Below are 23,454 nucleotides of genomic sequence, written 5' to 3' on the forward strand. Positions count from 1 at the left end.
TGGATACAAAATGCCACAATTCTCATAATTTTGCAGCGGAAGGCTTGGTCGTTATTATGCAGAACCTTGGCACTGTCCACTTCACTTTAGGAGTATACAGTAGGCAAAAGGTTTGACTATACAAACTTCGGAGACTGACTTATGATCAGCCTGCATTTAGGTAGTGTGGCTTCTGCCTCTGTTAAGTGTAAATTCACTCATTGAAAGATTGTTTCACTAAACTATATTCATCTGATTTGTGTAGTATATGAAGAATTATACACATAGCTTGTTTCTTTCAATTATTTTGTTTATTATGTTTCCACCAGAAAGAGGTGTAAAGGGGTGTACACAGGGGCTCGAGGCTGGGTGATTTGAGTTATTATTTTGCTTAGTCTAAATCGCAATGTTCCTGCCGGAGATAAGCCAACGGCCATCCCTGGCAGAAGCCTGCGTGTATAGCCGAATGGACAATTCAGAGTGTAGTCAAAATATTATTTCCAGCAGTGTGTATTTGGCTGGGTGATAGTGACGCTGTACGTGGGGCAATTCAGGCAATCCTTCCAATCGATTTTGCAGACGTAGTCAAAATCACTTAGAACAATCGCCCCATGGGTTGGGGCGTTCTGATGACATTGCCGGCATTTACATTTGTGTATAGCACACGTTTATTGAATTCCCCCCACTGTGTTCACTTTCTAGAAGAAATAAACACACATACCTGAATGTTTCTCTATCGTTTTATGAGCGTGAAAGGAACTGGTTCTCATAATTCTTCAATAAACACTAATCCCTATTGTAGCATGCAGTCTGTCTGACATACTTACATGCTTTTGTTTGTGAACGTGAGGAAAAATGTCTGCTGACTATTTGAACAAAATACTCACGTTTTGTTAAATATCAATATACCCTTGGGGCAACTAGGAATATCAGGTATATTTACATGTACAGCAGTTGCTGTGGTCACAGGTGAAGGGTTAAACTAGCAGGAAACAGTCTACATATCAGATGTTTTTCAATACTCTAATGCACACCCTTGCTGTTTTTTCAGCTGCCTGGAAACTCTGCTAGCAGACATGTCTGTTTTTCTGTCCCTTGCATTGTAAAAAGGCACACCAGGGACAGCTGACTGAGATATTGCAGTAAGTGACAGCAAACCACAGAGATTCCCATGCAGGTCAGCAGGGATCAAGCTCTTCAAGGGTCTTGTCTAACACAGACAAGGGGAGGGGACACAGTCTTGCCTTGTGTGGATTTAGGGCAAAAGGTGTCAGACAGTGACATGATTACTTAGTGTGCTAACTATATGGATCAGCCTCATGTTATAACTTATTTTTGGGTTCACATTAATATTGAAACATTGTGAATTACATTGACATATTTTCTTTTCAAAGGGGTACATCATTTTCAAACAATCTATTTCCTATAAATTGCATTTGTTACCTGATAGATTTATGAATCTTATACTGTGGGTGGAATTCAGTTCTCAATGCAGGGATATCGTTCCTGGGTTAAGTGCCTGGAGCTATTCAGTTACTCGCTATGTAAAGTGGTGGATCTCAGCTAGCGCCCTGTGTGAGTAGAAATCAGCAATAACTAATGCCTCGGAGTTAGTTGCAGTATCACGGTATGTGATAACCGTAACATGCCCAGCCCGCAACCCGGAGATGCAACTTACTGTTACTATGGGGTCTCTGTACTAAGGCATGGAGAGAGATAAAGTGGATAGAGATAAAGTACCAGCCAAGCAGCTCCTAACTGTCATCTTACAGGCTGTGATTGAAAAATGACAGCTAAATGCTGGTAGGTAGACATCCTAAGGCGCAGGAAGGTGCATCAACCATGTTAAGTGCCAGACTTTATATGTACGGTAGTTCCACACACAGGATACATACGGATGACCAATGGTGGGGGATGCCAGCAGTCCGAATACTGCCACCAGCATCCTGAAGAAGGGAATCCCCCACACTGCCTAATCTTAACCTCCCCCCAACAGGCTAATCTTAACCCTCCCCGCTACTGCCTAACCTTTCATATCCCACCTCTTAATCCTAACCCTGTGCCCTGCAGCTGGGATACCGGCGTCAGTATTGTGGTTGCTGTCACCTCATCCACCATGATGCTGAACACATCCCCCGCGCACATTGAAATCACAAGCTTCCTCATTCTGAAATACAAGGCCATCTCCCTACAGTCTACCAGCCATTCTGGTGGATCCTGTATTCATGTACTGCTCTCTTCCTCCAAGGTATTTCTAAGAGACATTGATCAATTCATTTCTATCTTTCTTGTTGTATTTCCTTCCACATAACTAAGAACATGGATATGTCTTTTTCTCCACTCTTTCTCCACTTTTTCTCCACTATATATCGTATTCTACCTTATGTTGTATTTTGTTTTTCCAGTCATGACTTAATTAAAGTCAAATAAATAAGCCAGGGTCAAAGAGTCCCTCATGTCTGTGCACAGACTCTCAACTGGTTGAGAATATTTATTGACATTGTATGCTTCTGCTTTGTTTTCCATTGTACAGTTTTAAACACTCAACTCGGTGTCTTTTCTTTGGACTTAATTTTACAGATGTTCTCTTTCCTCAGCAGTTTATATTCATTCTTTAATGGGGTGCATCCCACCCGGGCAGTGAGAGAGTGTTTACGAGCTGAGGAAAGCTTCACTTTTCACATCAGCAGGCCTGTTTCTTTGGCTTGTAAATCAGTTAATAGGGTATATACATGTGTAGTATATGTGCATTAAGTTAGATGGAAGCACTGTACTTACACAAATAAACATAAACCAATGTTTAACAGTACAAATTGAGTATCCCTTATCCAAGATGATTGGGACCCGAAGCATTTAGGATAACAGACTATTAATTAATGCATGAAACACGGTTTCAAAACATTAAACAAAGTTTGTGTACTATCTCAGACACTGGCCTTGAATGCTTAGCAATCATTATCTTGCACATATTTAGTGCCAGTTACATATCATGTTTCCAGTAGTGCCAGTTACATATCATGTTCCCAGTAGTGCCAGTTACATATTATGTACCCATTAGTGCCAGTTACCTATCATGTTCCCAGTAGTGCCAGTTACATATTATGTACCCATTAGTGCCAGTTACATATCATGTTCCCAGTAGTACCAGTTACATATCATGTTCCCATTGTGCCAGTTACATATTATGTACCCATTGGTGCCAGTTACATATTATGTTCTCAGTAGTGCCAGTTACATAGCATGTTCTCAGTAGTGCCAGTTACATATTATTTTCCCAGTAGTGCCAGTTACATATCATGTTCCCAGTAGTGCCAGTTACATATTATGCTCTCATTAGTGCCAGTTACACATCATGTCCCTAGTAGTGCCAGTTACAGATGTCCCCAGTAGTGTTTAAAAAAGTAAAAAAATAAAAAAGTACATTCCGGAAATTATTATTATTATTATTATAATTTTATTTATAAGGCGCCACAAGTGTTTCGCAGCGCCGTACAAAGGAACAATACAGGGAGACAAAACTTGGCATAACATTGAATAAATAACAAAAATACAGTACACATAAAGAGCACCACAGTTCAATACACATTACAGCTTAAATGTAAGTAGTGAGGACCCAATCAACATACAACTAGAGGCTTAAGGCCAATGATGGAGAGGAGTATGCAGACGAAGATGGTCACTGAGTGTTGGAGTAAAGGAGAGCTGTGAGTGAAATGTGAAGAGAAGTGGGCTTTGACAACAGGAGGGAAGAGGGCCCTACTCGGAGGAGCTTACAATCTAGTAGGAAGGGGAGACAGACAGAATACAAGAGGTGCAAGCGAGGGGGTGGTGGTTAGATTGCAGGATGTAAACAGGCAAGGGGTCTGAGAACCAGCTGGTTTATGCAGCTATGGTTTTTATAATAATATGGTAGTTGTAGTAGGCAGTACGGATGGTTTAATGGTTAGCATTACTGCCGCACAGCGCTGAGGTCATGGGTTCGATTCCCATAATGGCTCTAACTGTGCGGAGTTTGTATATTCTCCCCGTACTTGTGTGGGTTTACTCCGAGTACTCCAGTTTCCTCCCTCAATCCAAAAATATACTGGTAGGCTAATTGGCTCCCAACAAAATTAACCCTATTAATCTGTGTGCATGTACATGTGGTAGGGAATATAGATTGTAAGCTCCACTGGGGCGGGGACAGATGTGAATGTTCAAATATTCTCTGTAAAGCGCTGCGGAATATGTATGCGCTATATAAGAAACAGTTCATACATAAATAAATAAACAGATACCCAGATAAGGCATTATCAACCTGTATGTACAGAGATCAAAAGCTATAAGCTATAACCCCTACTATACCCCCCTATAGATCTCCTTAGTTTTTTTTTTATAAAATACATTCCATTGTATTATATTGTTATTTATCCCCTGCAATAAAATTTCAAACCCGAAAATATGTCCTTCAACTGCACATTTAATTCATACTTGCCAACTCTTCCTTATGGGAGACTCATTGATACAGTAGCAATCCCCCTATCTCCCTAAAGAGTCTAGAAATCTCTGTGATTGCACCTTACCCTCATTATGTACATGTAAGATTCTGGGGGGAGAGAAAAACAGATCATTTACATTTGGATGTAAGTCATTTTTATGACACACCTCTGAGAGGTACAGTAGCAGCACATTACTTTCACAAACTCCCTGAAGTATGCAAGGGTGATTTATTTATCCACAAATGAACCTATTTATCCACCAGGAGCATACATTCCTACAGTAAACACAAACCCATAATCTGCCTCCCCTCATATTCCATCCATTTACTAAGCTCAGTGTAACCTATTGCAGATGCAGAATATAGTGAAAGCATCAATGTTCTGCGTAGTATCAACTTAGCACACAACTTCATTCATTAACATTTTTTGCCTCTTAATATTTTATATGTTTACTCATGAGTTATAAAGTTATGACTTATTTATATGTTTAGACCATTTTATACATAGCCTTCATCACATGTCCATTATAAATATCAGTAGAGAAAGAAAAGTAATGTCAATTGTGACCAAAATCACCAAAAATCTATGCAACATAGACCTTTCCTAAGCAAGCAAAGTCATATTTGGCACATCCCACAAAATAGTTTTCCATTGTTTTTCTATACTTCATGCTCTGTGTGCTGGCACAGTAGCTGGCCCAGCAGTAAGTTACAGGCACCTTGTTAACTAAGCAGGAGAAAACTATATTTTGCTTCTGATTTATACCTCCCATAAGAAAGAGTGAAGCCTTAATCTTTGAAGTCAGACTGTTCCTACTTAAAAGGTCGTTACGTTCTTGGCCATAACTCTACAATATCTCTCTTGAGGTTCCTATGCCGTAACTGCCCATGATTTCTATCCTTAAAGGGTGCAGTGAAGGTTAGAATGTCACTAGAGAGAGTGAAAGGTTAAGATATCTGTGGTACTAGTTATATAACTTTCTTGACACTTTGGGACTTATAACATTTCATGCCCTTTGTTGAAAAGGGTAAGACCTTATACTGTATGTACTGTAAACAAAGTTCATTTTCTAGATAGATGCACAATAAAAAAAAATATTTTCTAAAATGCTGCTTCTTAATGTAGTGCGTAATCAGCATACAGAGGTGTCCTCATTCACCTAGTGTGTTTGCACCATATGGTTCCAAACGCTGTTTTACACACAAGACGTTAATGATGCGCACTCCCATGGGTGGTTAACAATGTCCTCCGTTGCCACCTGCCATCATACGTTGTCCCTGACATCAGTAAGTGTGTATGTTGGTTCACCTCACAATAAACCACTGGGTACACACTACACACATCGTGTAGTGCATTCTCAGCTTAAGCCTTGGAGTGTGACATTGTATAGAGAGATAATGTACCATTCAATCATCTCCTGCCATGTTACAGGCTGTGTTTAAAAAATTACAGTTAGGGTCTGATTGGTTGGTACTTTATTTCACTCCACTTCATCTCTCCCAAATGCATACTTAATAGACCCCTTAGGCTGGGGCCACACATGGCGGTACAGCGGGTTCCGTTTGGCTGGAAGGAGCCTGCGCTAAGAATACTTTGTGGCTGTCCGCACATATGTTTGTAGGGCCACAGCCACCGGATACAACCACAGCATGCTGCGATTGGACAGGATGGTAGGATGTGTATGTTTTCTCACAGTGTGGCACAGCCACACTGTGTTCTACTTGAAATTTGGTCAGCAGTGTGACTCCTCAAAGGCTCCTTCCTGTCAAGCGGGTCCCACTTGAAAGATATGTGTGGCACAAGCTTTAAGGTGCCCATACAAAGGTCCGAAATGGCCTGTTTTCACCCAATTCCGACGGATCCGGCCAACATGTTATTTGAAATGTGGCTAAGTCGGACCTGTGGTGACATCCGAATCGATGCGTGATCCCATGCGCATCGAATTGGAGCCGGAGATCATACTTGCTGCAGTTTTAAACTCCAACTTGGCGGTGAACGGGGTTTGCATGCGATACATCACATGCAGAAGGACCGCATGCGATCCTGCCCTGGCAGCTCAAGGGGATCGGATGCCAACTTAATGCTTCGAGAAGTTGGCAGCGATAGAAAAGTAAAGTCCCCCCTTTGTGTGTGGCATGCCAAACGCTACTAATTTGCAAGATTTGAGGCTTGCTCTATGCAAACACAAATGTGATGCATCCAAAATCTGGTAAATTTGCAGCTTTCCCCATTTATAACTTAATTGTCATGGGCTCAAATCAATTTACAGAATATATGTATGTAAAATCTCCTTTTGTTCATCAGGACAATTAATATTACACAGCATAATTCATTTTGTATTGTTTTGTTGTTTTTTATTTTTTTTACAAGCAGCTAGATTGCTTATGGCTATAAATATTATGTAATACTGACAGCTTGAAGACGGTGGAAAACCAATTGCTATTGTTACTTTGTGTACACATTAATCACACAAACTGCATTATGTCACACAGGTGTATTATTGATGACATTATCTGCACATGAATTACACTGTATATGTTCTGCTGTTTATTTTATTGCATATTTTATGCTGAACCGTAAACGAATTCCATATGTCAACTTACCTGAAGCGCTTAATGTAACAATGGGATCTTCCGCTCCCTGGCGGTTACAGCACTATAGCCTGCAGAAACATGAAATGTGCCATTATCCTTTTGTTGGCCTGTATCCCTGTAACCAGTTGGGGCTGAGACACTTTAGATGGCAGCAATATTGAACAAACTTGAATATTATAAGGTCAAGTGTTAATATTATAAATCAAGCAGGAATAGATCCTTCTAATTGTGCCAAACAATTATTACCAGCCAACAGTGCATCAATCTCTGTTTATGTGTGTGTAATGAAACCTGTTGCTTGCTGGATTTTTGGAAATTTTGATGAGATTTCCTAGTAAAATGTCATTACGTTAATAAAGAAAAGAGTAGTAGCAGCAGCAGGTCTTGGTGTTAATTTGTAGCGTCACACTTTGATCACACTCCTTGGCTTGCCTGACGTGTATATAGAATATCATCTCTTCCCAGTCTCCTCTTTTTCTGTGAACAATTACAAGCAGACAGCAGAAAAATGTCTGCAATTTAAACACAGGCACGTCTTGTTCATATATATCTATAGGATCCGTCTTAAGTAGTGTTTTCCTTTTCTCATATCGCACTAGACAATCAAAAACCATTGGGTTGCATTCATGCTTCAACCGCCAGCCCTAGGTACACAAAGATAAAAGAAGCCTCCTTTGACTCATATTTTTGTTGTTCTTCAGGCCAGAAATGCTCAAAGATAATTACATTGAAATGATGGCTCGTGGGCCTTCACTCCACACAGATGCTGATCATCTGTCTAATAGTCCCTGTAGGATGAGATGTTTGGGAGATCTGCACAGGATCTGCCTCTGTGTACCATGTTTAATCTTGTGATTGCACTTGGTAATGCTGCTGCTTGTTATTGCTGCAGGGAAGGGAGGCTTTAACTTATTCTTGTATTTTTTGCATCGCTGGGAGTAGAAAAACAATTATTGTACAAGGGATTTGTAAATGGGATATGTGATAGAACACCTGTTCCGTACATGAACAGCCAAGAGGGGAGAGGTTTGTCTTCTGTGGCGTTGTCACTGACTTGTGTCTGTTGTTTCTTTGTACATTCTGTTGTATTGCTTTTGTTGCTTGACTGCAACTGTTTGTGTGACAGCAGAAATTGCAGGGTGTAAATAGAAGGTATAAGTTCAATAGGTCTGGAGTCGTTATCCCTATTGTCAAGCAACCCTTCGCTGCAGGTGTTTGTATGTCACTTTGATGCCTGGCTCAACGTAAAATAACCACAAACATTTTTGAGGACAATTACTGCAGGAGGAAATCTGGGGCGAAATGTAATAGGGTGCGTTTTTTTAGACTAAAAAAAAATCGCACCAAATCGCACATTTAAAAATCGCATTTTTTGCCGCGAATTCGCATATGTAATGAGATGCGAATTAGCGGCAAAAAAATGCGATTTGCCGCGATTTGCCGCGATTTTTAGTCATGAAAATGTGCGCATTTTCAGTCATGAAAATGTGCGCATTTTTATAAATGCGATTTAGTGCTAAAAAAAAAAAGTAAAAAAAAAAACGGCGTGGGGTCCCCCCTCCTAAGCATAACCAGCCCCGGGCTCATTGAGCCGGACCTGGTTCCAAAAATACGGGGGGACAAAAAGCATAGGGGTCCCCCGTATTTCTGAAACCAGCCCCGGACTCTTGGACCGGTCCTGGTTCCAAAAATACGGGGGACAAAAAATCTGGGGGTCCCCCGTATTTTGAAACCAGCACCGGGCTCCAACAGCCCGCGGTGTCATGCCACAGCCGGGGGACACTTTTTATACAAGGTCCCCCGGCCAAAACATGAGCACCGTGGCTGGTCAGCCTTGGACGGGGTACCTGGAGGAGTGGGGACCCCCCCCCAATAAAGGGGTCCCCCCCCCAGGCTTCACCCGTCCAGGGCTGAAGCCCGGGGCTGTCACCGGCGTCCGTGGCCAGTGGACGCCGGCCTGATAGGGTTAAATCCATCATACATATCATTACATTGCTTTTTACCGGCGAACTACAAGTGCCAGCAGACCTCCCCCGCATGCTGGGACTTGGAGAACCACAAGTCCCAGCATGCGGGGCATTAATGGGCCCGCTGGGACTTGTAGTCCACCTGTAAAAAGAATGTTTATAAAAAACACACACACAGAGAAGTACAAGTTTATTACACACACACACACCTCAATTTTACACCAGCATACTTACCATTCCTGGATCCAGCGCTGGTCTGGCTGCTTTACAGCCGGCTCCCCCCGCGCACTGACAGGCAGCGGGGAGAACCGGCTTTCTCCGTTGCCTGTCACCGGCTTTCTCCGTAGCTTCTGTAGCTCTGTCCCAGTGCTACAGAGGCTGAGAGCGTGATTGGCTGAGCTACAGTATGCGTCTCCATGGAGACGCATAGCTCAGTCCTGATTGGCTGAGCTATGCGTCTCCATGGAGACGCATACTGTAGCTCAGCCAATCACGCTCTCAGCCTCTGTAGCACTGGGACAGAGCTACAGAAGCTACGGAGAAAGCCGGTGACAGGCAACGGAGAAAGCCGGTTCTCCCCGCTGCCTGTCAGTGCGCGGGGGGAGCCGGCTGTAAAGCAGCCAGACCAGCGCTGGATCCAGGAATGGTAAGTATGCTGGTGTAAAATTGAGGTGTGTGTGTGTAATAAACTTGTACTTCTCTGTGTGTGTGTTTTTTATAAACATTCTTTTTACAGGTGGACTACAAGTCCCAGCGGGCCCATTAATGCCCCGCATGCTGGGACTTGTGGTTCTCCAAGTCCCAGCATGCGGGGGAGGTCTGCTGGCACTTGTAGTTCGCCGGTAAAAAGCAATGTAATGATATGTATGATGGATTTAACCCTATCAGGCCGGCGTCCACTGGCCACGGACGCCGGTGACAGCCCCGGGCTTCAGCCCTGGACGGGTGAAGCCTGGGGGGGGGGACCCCTTTATTGGGGGGGTCCCCACTCCTCCAGGTACCCCGTCCAAGGCTGACCAGCCACGGTGCTCATGTTTTGGCCGGGGGACCTTGTATAAAAAGTGTCCCCCGGCTGTGGCATGACACCGCGGGCTGTTGGAGCCCGGTGCTGGTTTCAAAATACGGGGGACCCCCAGATTTTTTGTCCCCCGTATTTTTGGAACCAGGACCGGTCCAAGAGTCCGGGGCTGGTTTCAGAAATACGGGGGACCCCTATGCTTTTTGTCCCCCCGTATTTTTGGAACCAGGTCCGGCTCAATGAGCCCGGGGCTGGTTATGCTTAGGAGGGGGGACCCCACGCCGTTTTTTTTTTTATAAAAACACTTTTACACATTTTTATTAACAGAACCATGCACAGATCTCAATGATCTGTGCATGGTTCTGTCAAATTCGCCTGTCAGAACCTGGTCTATTTTTTTGGCGATTTTTGGTAACATTGACCAAAAATCGCACCCTATTACATTTGCGAGTTGTATACTTTATAATGGGAAAACATCTGGATGCGAATTGAAATGTGACTAAAAATCGCACTTCTAAAAGTGCGATTTCGCGGTAAAAAGTGCGATTTTTTACCGCGATTTTCAACCTATTAAATGTGCGATTTTCGGAAAATGTGCGATTTCGGCCGTTTTTGACCAAAAATCGCACATGTCTAAAAAATCACACCCTATTACATTTCGCCCATGGTATTCACTGTCCTGTGACATTTTCAGGCAATGACAGTTATGCCATAGTATAAAACCTACTATACACATTTGAAGTGTATGAAATACTGTGTGCAGCACATGCTGCTCACATGGAATACAGTTATATGGTCAGCCTCATACAGTATATAATAAGTATACTTTTTATTCCTTGGTATCTAGATGGAAGATAGACAGTAAATATATAGACAGTCCCTAGGTCTATACTTGACATGGTAAAAAATTTGATCCAAAAGAGGTCGACAGGGTTAGTATTGACATGCAAGTGGTTGAAACAGAAAAGCTTGTTACATGGCTTTTCATTATTTGTAGGGTTAGGGCCAATAGTTAGGATTATGGGTTTGACACTTGTGGGAGGATTAGGGTTAACCTGCTGGAGGTGATGGTTAGGCACTATGGGGAGGTTTAGGGTTAGACACAATGAGGAGGGTTAGGGGTAGGTGCAATGGGGGGGGGGGTTAGGCACTAGGGGGAGGGTTAAGGTTGGACACAAGGACAAGGGTTAGGGTTAGGTGCCATGGGGGAGGGTAAAGTTTAGACACTAGGTGTAGGGTTAGGTGCCATACAGGAGGGTTAGGCACTTTGGGAGGGTTAGGTTGCATAGAGAAGGACTAGAGTTAGGTACTAGGGTGAAGGGTTAGGCACTGGGGGAGGGTTAGGCACCATAGAGGAGGGCAACATTTAGGTAATAGGGGGTAGGGTTAGGCACTAGGAGGAGGGTTTGGGTTAGAATCAGCATTAAATACATTTTTAATAGTGTCATCCTTTCTGTGTCTGACACTTGCATGTTGACCTTTTGATCATGTCGCCCTCAGTTCATTTTGGCCATTTAACTGTTGATCTTTTGCCCTGTCAACCTCTTGACCCAGTCGATCTACTAATGTCTAATGTTGATCTTTAGTATTGACTGACTATCTATGTACCGTCTATATTTTAATCCACACCCCCATTCCTTACAATCGTTCCTGTCAACTGTTTCCAAAATCTTAGCTTCAAATCTTCCCACCTATGGCCTTTCTGCAGCAATCTATACTGAAGTTATTAGTGATGAATATCGGCTAAGCATGTATTGTCGTTGATTAGAAAAAAATTGGTCACATTGTACTTTTTGAACATTAGCAAATTATATATATATATATATATATATATATATATATATATATATATATATATATATACATATATTTGTAGGGCAAACTGGCTGGGAAGTTTTTTTTTTCTGCATAGATTCAAATTGTCGTCTTTTTTTTCTGTTTTTCAGAATCATGTAAAGAACACTCAAATTCTTGGAAGCAGTGAATACCAAAGAGAGCTTGGGTTCCATCTCTCAGTCCACCACCATGGAACAGCAGAGACTACAGGTTTGGACAGAGAAATCTCTCCATTTCCACAGTCGGGCAGCCTCTGTGGTCTTGCTGGTTTTGGCCATGTTGTCTCTAGATATTCCTGTTGTTTCTCTCATCAACACATTTCACGCTGAACAAAAGGATTGGACCTTTAGTCATCTGACTGTGCATCACAGCACAGGGGCTGTCTATGTTGGTGCAGTGAATCGGATCTACAAGCTGTCAGGAAATTTAACCCTCTTGGTTTCTCACAATACTGGACCTGGAGAGGACAACAAATCCTGTTACCCTCCCCAGAATGTCCAGCCATGTAGTGAACCTCGTACATTGACCAACAATGTAAACAAACTGCTAATTATTGATTACTCAGAGAACCGGCTGCTGGCTTGCGGTAGTTTGTATCAGGGAGTATGCAAGCTCCTCCGTCTAGATGATCTTTTTATTTTGGTAGAACCATCTCATAAGAAAGAGCACTACCTCTCTAGTGTCAATGATACTGGTACAATGTATGGAGTGATCGTTCAGACTGAAGGACAGGATGGCAAACTGTTCATTGGAACTGCAGTAGATGGCAAACAGGATTATTTCCCAACTCTTTCAAGTCGCAAATTGCCCAGGGACCCTGAATCATCGACAATGTTGGATTATGAGCTCTATAGTGACTTTGTTTCATCCCTAATCAAGATCCCATCTGATACTCTTGCCTTGGTCTCCCATTTTGATATTTTTTATATCTACGGTTTTGCCAGTGGTAACTATGTGTATTTTCTCACCGTGCAACCAGAAAGTCCAGAAGGTATTTCTAGCACTTCAGCAAATGACCTCTTCTACACTTCTCGAATTGTGCGATTATGTAAGAATGACCCAAAATTCCACTCATACATTTCTCTACCAATTGGATGCACCAAGAATGGGGTGGAATATAGACTATTGCAAGCTGCCTATGTTACCAAACCAGGTATCACGTTAGCTAGGTCTCTGAAAATCTCCGTTCAGGATGATGTACTTTTTGCCATCTTCTCCAAAGGCCAAAAGCAATATCATCACCCACCCGATGACTCCACCCTCTGCGTTTTTCCCATTAAGACTATCAACGCTCTTATTAAGGAACGACTACAATCTTGTTACCAGGGAGAAGGAAACCTGGAGCTAAATTGGCTTTTAGGAAAGGATGTTCAATGCACGAAAGCAGTAAGATATTATTTTTCTCTCATTTATCTTTAGCAATATATATATAGTGTATATCACAGGTTCTTAAAGTCGGCCCTCAGGACCCCACACAGTGCATGTTTCACAGGTCTCCTCACAGAATTAAGTGAAATAATTAGCTCCACCTGTGGATCTTTTAAAAAGTGTCAGTGAGTAATGAGTGCACCTGTCGGGTGACCTGGAAAATGTGTGGGGTCCTGAGGACTGAGTTTGAGAACCACTACTGTATATTATCACTTTTACAGTATTTTGTAGGTTTTGTATATTCATTCACATCAAAATAAAGTTCAATAACGAATATATAATACACACACTTTGATCATCCTATGTTATGTGCACAGGTGATGTTTTTAAATTATAACTGCCATGAATAGGGCTCCTTTTTGTCCTTGTTTTTCGTGGAAATTCCCACTTGTTTAACCATACTTTGGACCTTTGCAAAATAAGCTTCAGGTAAGATATAGGGCGGGATGTACTAAAGGGAAAATGCGGTAAAACTGGGGTTTTACCGCATTTTCCTATGTACCATTACCCGTCCGCCCCGTCTCCGCCTGGCAGGGTAGAACCCTATAGAAGCCTATGGACTTCTATCGCCGCCCGCGCGACCCCCCCTCCCGTCCTCCATCTATCTCCTCCTCCCCCAGCAGGTGTCACAGCCGGGAGGACATCTGGCTGCAGGGGGAGGAGGAGACGCAGCGGGACACTGACAGCCGCCGGGATGTGACGGAGACCCCCGCACACCACATTACAGGTATCATGGGGGGTCTCCATCACCGCAACCCGATGCTAGCCGCATATGTTAGTACATATGTGGTAGCATCGCGGCGGCTGTCAGGCGAAGGGCAGTGATGTATATTATACATCCCGCCCAAAGTGATAGAGATGTGTCCACATACATCTATCCTCTGTACATATACATACAGATGTGTCCACATACATCTATCCTCTGTACATATACATGCAAAACAGTGCAAATAAGGCACACAAGCAGCTTCTGTTGAGTAAAATGATAGGCTGCTTGCCTAGAGGCTGTTTGACTGCAGCTGTATCTGCATATGAAATGGTACGTTTGTGTTTTACAGACAGCTACCAGAAGCTGCTTGTGCATCCTATTCACTTTATTGTGCCAACAAGATGCATTTTAATGGGAAAACTTGCAAAAAGACCTCTGGCGCGACTAGAAGCGCTGTTTAACATGGACGGAAACTAGCTGCATGTGGACACATCTATAGGGGAATTCCAACCTGTTCCACAATTCTCCGTTGCAATACTGTGGGAATGGACAGAATGGTGACACCTTGAGCACACCAATTTTCCCATGTCCTCTATAGAGCATTCCCAACTGCACACTGCTGGGAATTGAATTCCCTTCATACAGACTGAATTATGTTTAGGATTTTTTCTTCCCTCCCGTTGGTATCACAGAGTTTATGAACCTCAAGAACGTTATCACTCAACTCATAAATATGATGATTTCATTATGCAGTTTAATTGAACCACAAGAATTTTTCACTTAATGTAACCACTGTGAGCTGCAAGAGCTTGTTCAGGAGTTTCTTTGTCTCCAGTAACATATCATACCACACAATTCCTCATCATTATACCTCAAGTTGTCAACAGGAAAAAAAGCTCAGTCACATGAACAAGTTAAAGGGTCTGTATCCATTACACAATCACTTTACAGGTTTATTTTACTATGCAACAAAATATTAACAACAGTAACATTAATGGACACTATTAAACCTATTTAAATGAATCCACCCCCCCCCCCCCCCCCCCCAAAAAAAAAAAAAAACTTAACACGCTTATCTAGTAGCGACTTCTCTGGCTGCAGTTTGTAACCCCTTTGAGTTTGTCCATTGGCACAGTCTCTTTAACTGTGAAGGGTCCAATGTGCCGCAGCGGTTTAATACTGGCGACGGCATCTGTTCTTCCACCTTTTATGTCTTTTTATTAATTTCAAATAAAATATTGTAATCAATATAGATCGATAAGAAGTGCCCCAACAAAAAGAGTTTATTTCCCTCCTTTACTTTGTTCTTCCACCTTTCTGGGCTGAATTGCACCTTTTCTTCAGCCTGAATTCACACTAGGTCGCTTGCTACAGTATGGGGCACATGCTGCTGTGATAACTCATACCTGCGAGATCATAGCGACTAATTGTATTGACCCCTGTTTGTTATTTGATTTATGTGCTCATACTAATAACAATTAACTGATTAAAAAGCTGCTACGAGGTGATGTAGTCTTAATATAGTAAATGTAAGTTATATATGAAAGAGTATCCCTTACTGCTGCAAGGAGCACAGACAGTATTTACTGTAAGGGGTACAGACAGTATTTACTGTAAGGGGTACAGACAGTATTTACTGTAAGGGGTACAGACAGTATTTACTGTAAGGGGCACAGACAGTATTTACTGTAAGGGGCACAGACAGTATTTACTGTAAGGGGCACAGACAGTATTTACTGTAAGGGGTACAGACAGTATTTACTGTAAGGGGTACAGACAGTATTTACTGTAAGGGGTACAGACAGTATTTACTGTAAGGGGTACAGACAGTATTTACTGTAAGGGGTACAGACAGTATTTACTGTAAGGGGTACAGACAGTATTTACTGTAAGGGGTACAGACAGTATTTACTGTAAGGGGTACAGACAGTATTTACTGTAAGGGGTACAGACAGTATTTACTGTAAGGGGTACAGACAGTATTTACTGTAAGGGGTACAGACAGTATTTACTGTAAGGGGTACAGACAGTATTTACTGTAAAGGGTACAGACAGTATTTACTGTAAGGGGTACAGACAGTATTTACTGTAAGGGGCACAGACAGTATTTACTGTAAGGGGCACAGACAGTATTTACTGTAAGGGGCACAGACAGTATTTACTGTAAGGGGTACAGACAGTATTTACTGTAAGGGGTACAGACAGTATTTACTGTAAGGGGTACAGACAGTATTTACTGTAAGGGGTACAGACAGTATTTACTGTAAGGGGTACAGACAGTATTTACTGTAAAGGGTACAGACAGTATTGACAGTATTTACTATAAGGGGTACAGACAGTATTTCCTATAAGGGGTACAGACAGTATTTACTGTAAAGGGTACAGACAGTATTTACTGTAAGGGGTACAGACAGTATTTACTGTAAGGGGTACAGACAGTATTTACTGTAAGGGGTACAGACAGTATTTACTGTAAGGGGTACAGACAGTATCTGAACACTGTCTTCTTATTTATTACAGCTTACACATGACATGTCCTGCTGTTTATATATCCCTATCCCTCCGACAGTGTACCGTATTACTGCACTCAGACTACAAAGGATCAAATTGGCGAAACTGACTCATACTTCTCTAACGATGATTCTCTGATAAGTCACTTAAAGTCTAGAAATATGAGAGGGGTTTACCAGGGAGATTAATATCTTTGCTCCTGTTTTTGCAGAAAGGGACACCGTTTAAATAAACAGCAAGCATGAGAGAAAGAGAGACAGAGTGAGAGAGAAAGAGAGAAAGAGAGAGAGAGAGAGAGAGAGAGAGAGAGAGAGAGAGAGAAATTAGTACAGTATTTGACATAGAGACCTTGAAAAGTTAGAGGGTAGATTTAGTATTATTTTTGTTTTCTCATTAATATTTAATTCCAACTTCACGTTGTATATGATTTGCATTACAGAGCATTTTCTAATGTTTTAATCTAAAAATCTGTGAAAAAAAAACAGTTTGTTTGTAATCATGACCAGAATTCATAGTTTATATTATTACGGGGAGAGTATTTCTACATACAGTAAATTGACATTCATGGCAGCAAGGCACCCTGTGTCAGGAAGTAAGGGGCAATACCTAGATATGCTGCACTGGTTCCCCAGGTTCACACTGTACAATAATTATTGGACCGATTTCCCAATATTTGGGAAATCTGCCTTTTTCACAGTATAGTGTATAGGCGTGTGTAGGCATTTTTGTAGGCAACGTCAATTAAACAGTCAGGAAAATGCCCATGATTATCTATCTTGACTAATGATATCAGTGAAAGGGTCCCGCTATTGTGCCACATGTGTGAAGTTTAAATAATCTGCTCATGTTTCCTATGGTTTATCCTGATTTACTCATCCTCCCTGTGGGTATACGGAAAGCTGCTTAATGTGCAGCACAGATATCCTGACTTTTGTGGAATAAAAATCGTCCCATTTGGTGGTTGACCCCAAAAAATTGCAGAGTGTGTACTTAGATTAAAGTTCAACGTTTATCTTGAGGCTGGTTCTGAGTTGGGAGTAAACCAAAATTTATCAAGTAACTGTGCAATTTGGTAAAACCATGTTGCACTGCAGGTCGGGCAGATTTAAAAGGCGTCAAGAGATTTGATAGAGTCTTAACTCTAAAAACTCTAAAAACTAAATTGCAATGTAAAAATAAGGCAGTTCGACTTGGGCCCCTGAGCATTTATCTGGATGTCCTCTCCAGGCTAAACAGAGGAGAAAGTTAAAGTTGGCAAGTATAGTTCAGAAGTAGGAGTTCTACCTTATGCTGCCCTGAGGTAGGTACCAATGTATCCTTCCTCCATGTGCTGCATTGGGTTAGATACAAACTTTTGTTGGGAGAAGGTAAGGTTTTTCCCCATATAAAGCAGTAAGTAAGAGACCGGGTTTTACTGTAAAAGGAAGTGAAAAGGTTATATCGCCCTTATGCTTCACTATATTAAATACCAAGTTATCCTGTATCAGGAAGTGTGGAGTTTTTCCCACATATAATGCACTGGGTTAGATTCCAATTTATCTTGTGTCAGGAAGCGGGGAGACTTTCCCCTATATGCTGCACTACGATAGATGTGTCAAACTCTAGCCCCTGTCTGAAGGAAACATAGACAGAGATTTAAAGTGACACTATAACCAATTTCTGGTTGTCTTGTCAGAAATACTGACACAATGGTGTTCTACTGACGTTTTCCAGAATTGCTGGCAGCCTCATTTATACCTTACCTGACAGATTTTAGATTCAATTTTCTGTAAATTACTGGTTTTCCGCAGCTTAAAGGTATATGCATTTTTAGTGCAATTCTCTACTAATTTACATAACATAAAATAGGATCTAAAATATACAAACGAGCGGTCCACTAGCACAAAATCCCATAATAGATTCTTATTTAAAACAAATTCTTCTTCATTTTAGTTCCTCTTCTCCTGGACAGTCTTTCACTTTCAGATATCCGGTAATGTAGACACATCTGAGACTGCTGTGTATAAACGGCCATTCTTTAATGGACACAGCATAAAATGGTGAAATGCTTACACGTAAAGATATTTTTAGCCACCACAATTCAGCTTCCCCGCCATTTTAGGACTTCCAATGGCAAAGACTCACCTGCAACCAGATACCATTCACAAAAAGGTATCCTGTGTCTCCCGGTTTCCCACAGTCCAGTCTGATGGATAAAAGTGCTATCTTAGAGAGGGTTCCAAAGCTATACAGTGTCCTCCTGTACCACTAACTCATTTCTGAGGAACACTACACACCTCAATGTTTGACCAGATTTTCACCAGCCCCGCCATCTTAAAACTGATTTTAGGACAGTATGACATGATGATATGAGGTGCAGTCTAATGACTGTGAGGGGAAGAACCTGCTCTTGTCTGGTGGGAAATTAGAATGCGAGCACAAGTGAGAGGTCTTGTTTACTAACTTATGATCTACCCTCCTATTCCTGTTACTTTTTTCATGTCGTCTATTTATTATAGTAGATATGTTGTTGCCCTTTTGAACAGTGTTACCTTTTTGGCCCTTTATATAGATGTACTTCCCTAATGTCAAGTTTGCACTGAAATGTAGAAACCCCTTTAATTTTCCTTTTATACTCGCCATTTATCTTTCTTGCTGAAAATCTTCATTCAAAAGAATACATTTTTTTTCCATAATGTTATTTTCTAAGAATAAAACATTCTTTTTTATTTGTTTCCTATTTTACCCATGTGTAATTGGTTTGGTAATCTATTATAGAACAGCTAAAGTCTCCATTTGACAGTAATTTAAATCAAAGGCTGTGTTGTACTGAGCTGATAATATGCATTTTATAAATAGAAGAGCTTATAATTAATGAAATATGTCCACCATGCTCTCTTTAACCTCTACACAGCTGGATGCCCTGTTAGGCGGGAGGTTCATCTGCAACATAGCAGACAAAGAGTGATTGACAGGCTTGAAGACTTGTATGGCAGAAATACTCTATGCAGATTTTATATATATAGGTTGTTTCAGAGATATTATAGCACCAAATTTGACTTCAGGCTCAGCTTTTATAGCCAAAATCAAGTCCCATTAGGATATAGGGCCTTATTCAGTTTTCGAAAAGAGTGGATCTATGACAATATATTAATGTCGCAGCCAAATGGATTTGTATAGAGATCCACCACATGTATACAAAGACCAATAGCGGTCTCACCATCAGACCTCTAAGGGCCAGATGCACTAAGCTTCAAGAGTGATACAATGGAGTGTGATAAACCATCAACCAATCAGCTCCTACCTTTCATTTTTCAAACACAGACTATGACATGGCAGTTACGAGCTGATTGGCTGGTGGTTTATCACTCTCCCTTTTATCACTTTTCAAGCTTAGTACATATGGACCTCTGTGACCCTATGATTGCTCAGAATGTCCGTCGCAAGTAAGCCAACAGAGCCTTTACCTACTGTCACACAGTTGTGGCACAGTTGCGTTGGCTTGTCAGTCAATCTGCAGACCCAGACTCCTGCACACTACAAGAGTAATTGCTCAGCTACGCAAACAGTGGTATTGCACATGTGAATCAGGCCCATGGTCTTAAAAATAACAGTGTATATTGGTTACAAATGGTGGCAACACGCTGAGCTCTGTTTCCCAAGCAGAGCTTATCGTAGCCCCCTCCCACAAAACATCATCGGACTGTCAATTACTGATTGTCTGATGTCGGAGTCCGTGCTACATCACAGGACCCATTCTCGCGCATGTAGGACAAATCCTGTGCATGTGCAAAGTACCAGTAATTGGTACTTCCCATAGTTACTGTATCTGAATTATCCCCAATGTTAGTACCAATGGACAGTGGACTTGATTCAGATGTGGCTGTTCTTGCTATTGTTGTTGCTATTTTTTACCATATGCATTTTGATAAAATGATAATTTAGGCAGAACCTAACCTGATCATAGGGACGCCCACTGTAATTTCTGTCCGACGCAGTCACTTCAGTACCATCGTCACAAATCAGATCATGCTGAAGAGTCTAAGTACCTCAGTACTGAACTGGTCTCCTGGGATGCTGAGGGCTCTCCAGTAGCAAGTAAGAGCACAATTGCCAATGTATGCACACCGAGAAAATGCCAACTAAAGTTGAACTGTCATGACAAACCTGCATTTGTCCAATCAGTCCTCATTTCCACAACCAAATGATGTCTGTCTTCCTGTCACTCACATTGCGACTAATCCCATTTTGCAAGCTCGAGGGCATGAGCATTTCATAGTTGTATGGTCAAAATGACAGATGGTTTGCTTATTACTTCTGTAGTTCTAGGCCTTCCCCGGCATTCTTTCCTTGCTTCAAAACCATCTTGAACCCAGTCATTACTGGCATGACTCCCATCCTCCTGTGAGTCAGAATAAGCATGCTGACCACAGGATAGCAAGTTAATCCAATCACATTGGAAATTGGGCAGTTAAGAGGTATAATTAATACTTATTACTTGGGAGTTCCAAGGGTATCTTGGATTGAGTGACTGTTTCTTTTCAATTTAATGTTCAACTTGCAGTGTTTTAACATGCGCAGCCTACACATCCCATTGCTGATGAAGTTAGTTTATTGCTACAGTATCCCCTCCCTGTGTGCCTTTTATTTATTCATGACGTATTTTTATTCTTTATGTTTCAGCCAGTACCTATTGATGATGATTTCTGTGGTTTGGACATAAACCAACCCTTGGGAGGACTGAACTTGGTTGAAGGTGTTACCTTGTATACGGAGAGCAGAGACAGAATGACATCACTGGTTTCATATGTCTACAACAACTACAGTGTGGTATTCGTGGGCACCAAAAGTGGCAGGATAAAGAAGGTATGAAACTAATTAGCAAATCCATGAAGACAGAATAAGTTATGGCCTTCAAAAAAGATATTTCAAAAAGATTTATACAAGCAACACATTCTTTTAGAGCTGTTATTGCAGTAAATACTCCTCAGTTTACTGTGCATTATATAGCGAGGTATGAGACATAGCGCAAAACCTAGACAGAACAATGCAGAGATATTTTGTGTAGCAAAAAATATTGAAATGAGTCAAAAACTGGTCCTTTTTCTTGCTGTTTTAAGAAATACACAGTCATTTGTACAGCTCATAGATGTCTTGAGCTATGCTTTCACTGGGACTTGTGGGAGGATTTAGGGGTATATGTATGAAGCAGTGATAAGGGAGGAGAAGTGAGCCAGATGAGAAGTGGCCCATGGCAACCAATCAGCACTGAAGTCACATCTATTATTTGCATAAATAAAATCATACAGAGCAGCTGATTGGTTGCCATGGGCCACTTCTCCTCTGGCTCACTTATTCCCCCTTATCACTGCTTCATACATCTACCCTTAAGAGTTCGTACCAGCTGTAATTCCATTTAATTGTGATGACATCTTTTTTATCAGCAGTCAATTTTATTATTTAGAAGATGTGTGTGTGTGTGTGTGTGTGTGTGTGTGTGCGCGTGTACAGAAATACATATATTTCTATGTTCAAGAAAAATGTCTTCTATGTGTATTTTTTTATTAATATGTTCATAACTTATACCTATGCACAGATGTACCTGCGTATGAGTCTTTTAATAGAATTGGGACATTTAAGGCTGTAGAAAGAGACATTTCCTGTAGAGAAATGGAAAAAAGAGCAACAAATAAACTCTAACATAAGTCTGCCCGAGCTGCTGACCAGAAGAGCTTGAAGTCTAATTGGTATAATGGGAGACATACAGACATGCTAGGAGGAAAAGTGTATTTATTATAAGTGCAAGTTGAGTGCATCTGGAGTCAATAGAGAAAACATTAATAATTTAAAGCAAAGCTTGGTTTAGAAGGTGTATTTTCTCCTGCATTTTAAAAACGGGAGAGAGAAGGATGTTAAATACTAAATGGAAGAGAGTTTCCTAGTTTGGGAGAAGTGAAGGATAAATGTCTTAAGTGGTAAGAGGTCTGGATCATAACGGCTCAGATAGGTGCGTGCATTATACACTCTGCAAAGAGTGCACCAGAATGAATGAGAAACATTTTACTTCATGGAGAGTTTATTCGAAAGCCAATAAAGAGATTTCAGAAGGTCACAATCAGAAAGAAGTCTAAAGAGCAAGTGAAGACGCTGACAGGACGTATATCCCCACAATCTTGTGCCTCACATCCAACTCCTGACAGAACCACTAATCAGTTCATATATTACAAGGCATAAAATGGACTGTAAAACGGTTTTCATTGCAAACTAAGGTTAAACAGGAAAGTTATAATAAATACTGTAGCTTAATCATATAAGCAATATAGGTAGTATTTTTCCAGTGAGGAATTCATTCAGTTATATTGCCTTTTAAAAATGGTGCTTTATATATATATATATATATATATATATATATATATATATATATATATATATATATATATATATATATAGATATATACACACACACTTTATATCTATATACTCTGTATTCGAAGGCAGTGAGATAATGTGCTTTCTAGGTCATGTATAGTTCAAATGAGTAATTAAGCTGTAATTTTGTCAGCTAATTAGGTGCCTGCATCTATATGTATTCATTGTGTGTGTTTTATCAAATCTAGTTATGGTTAACGTAGTAACTTATTTCATTTTTGACAGGGCATAGCCAGATCTTTGTGGACCCCATAGTGATATCTCCAAGGGTACACTCCCCAGTGCTTCTAGAGGCACACCCCAATTCACATTGATAGTTCATTTTCTGTACCTAATATTGTCTAATGCCTATTTCATATTATGCACTATATAGCAATAGTGCCCAGTTCATTTTAGGCTCCAAACAAGTGCCCTAGTTCACATTATACCACCATCTCAAATGATGCTTCATTGGATCCCTCAATTCAGAATATGAGTAACTCAGTTGTATATGTGAGCATGAAACAGGATTGGGGGAGTGGGATCA

The 23,454-nt window shown here is 41.1% G+C and overlaps 1 protein-coding gene across 1 annotated transcript in view; it reads left to right on the top strand.

The window, feature by feature from the left end:
- Positions 1–23,454, top strand: part of PLXNA2 (plexin A2) — a 308,762-nt gene that overhangs the window by 52,314 nt on the left and 232,994 nt on the right. Inside the window, exons 2-3 of the mRNA XM_083172831.1 lie at positions 11,983–13,258; positions 21,183–21,365. Coding sequence (XP_083028957.1) covers positions 12,062–13,258; positions 21,183–21,365 — 1,380 coding nt within the window. The 5' untranslated portion in view covers positions 11,983–12,061. The remainder of the gene's footprint in view (positions 1–11,982; positions 13,259–21,182; positions 21,366–23,454) is intronic.

The sequence above is a fragment of the Crinia signifera genome, chromosome 2 (genome assembly GCF_055691185.1).
Source record: "Crinia signifera chromosome 2, ASM5569118v1, whole genome shotgun sequence".
NCBI lineage: Eukaryota > Metazoa > Chordata > Amphibia > Anura > Myobatrachidae > Crinia > Crinia signifera.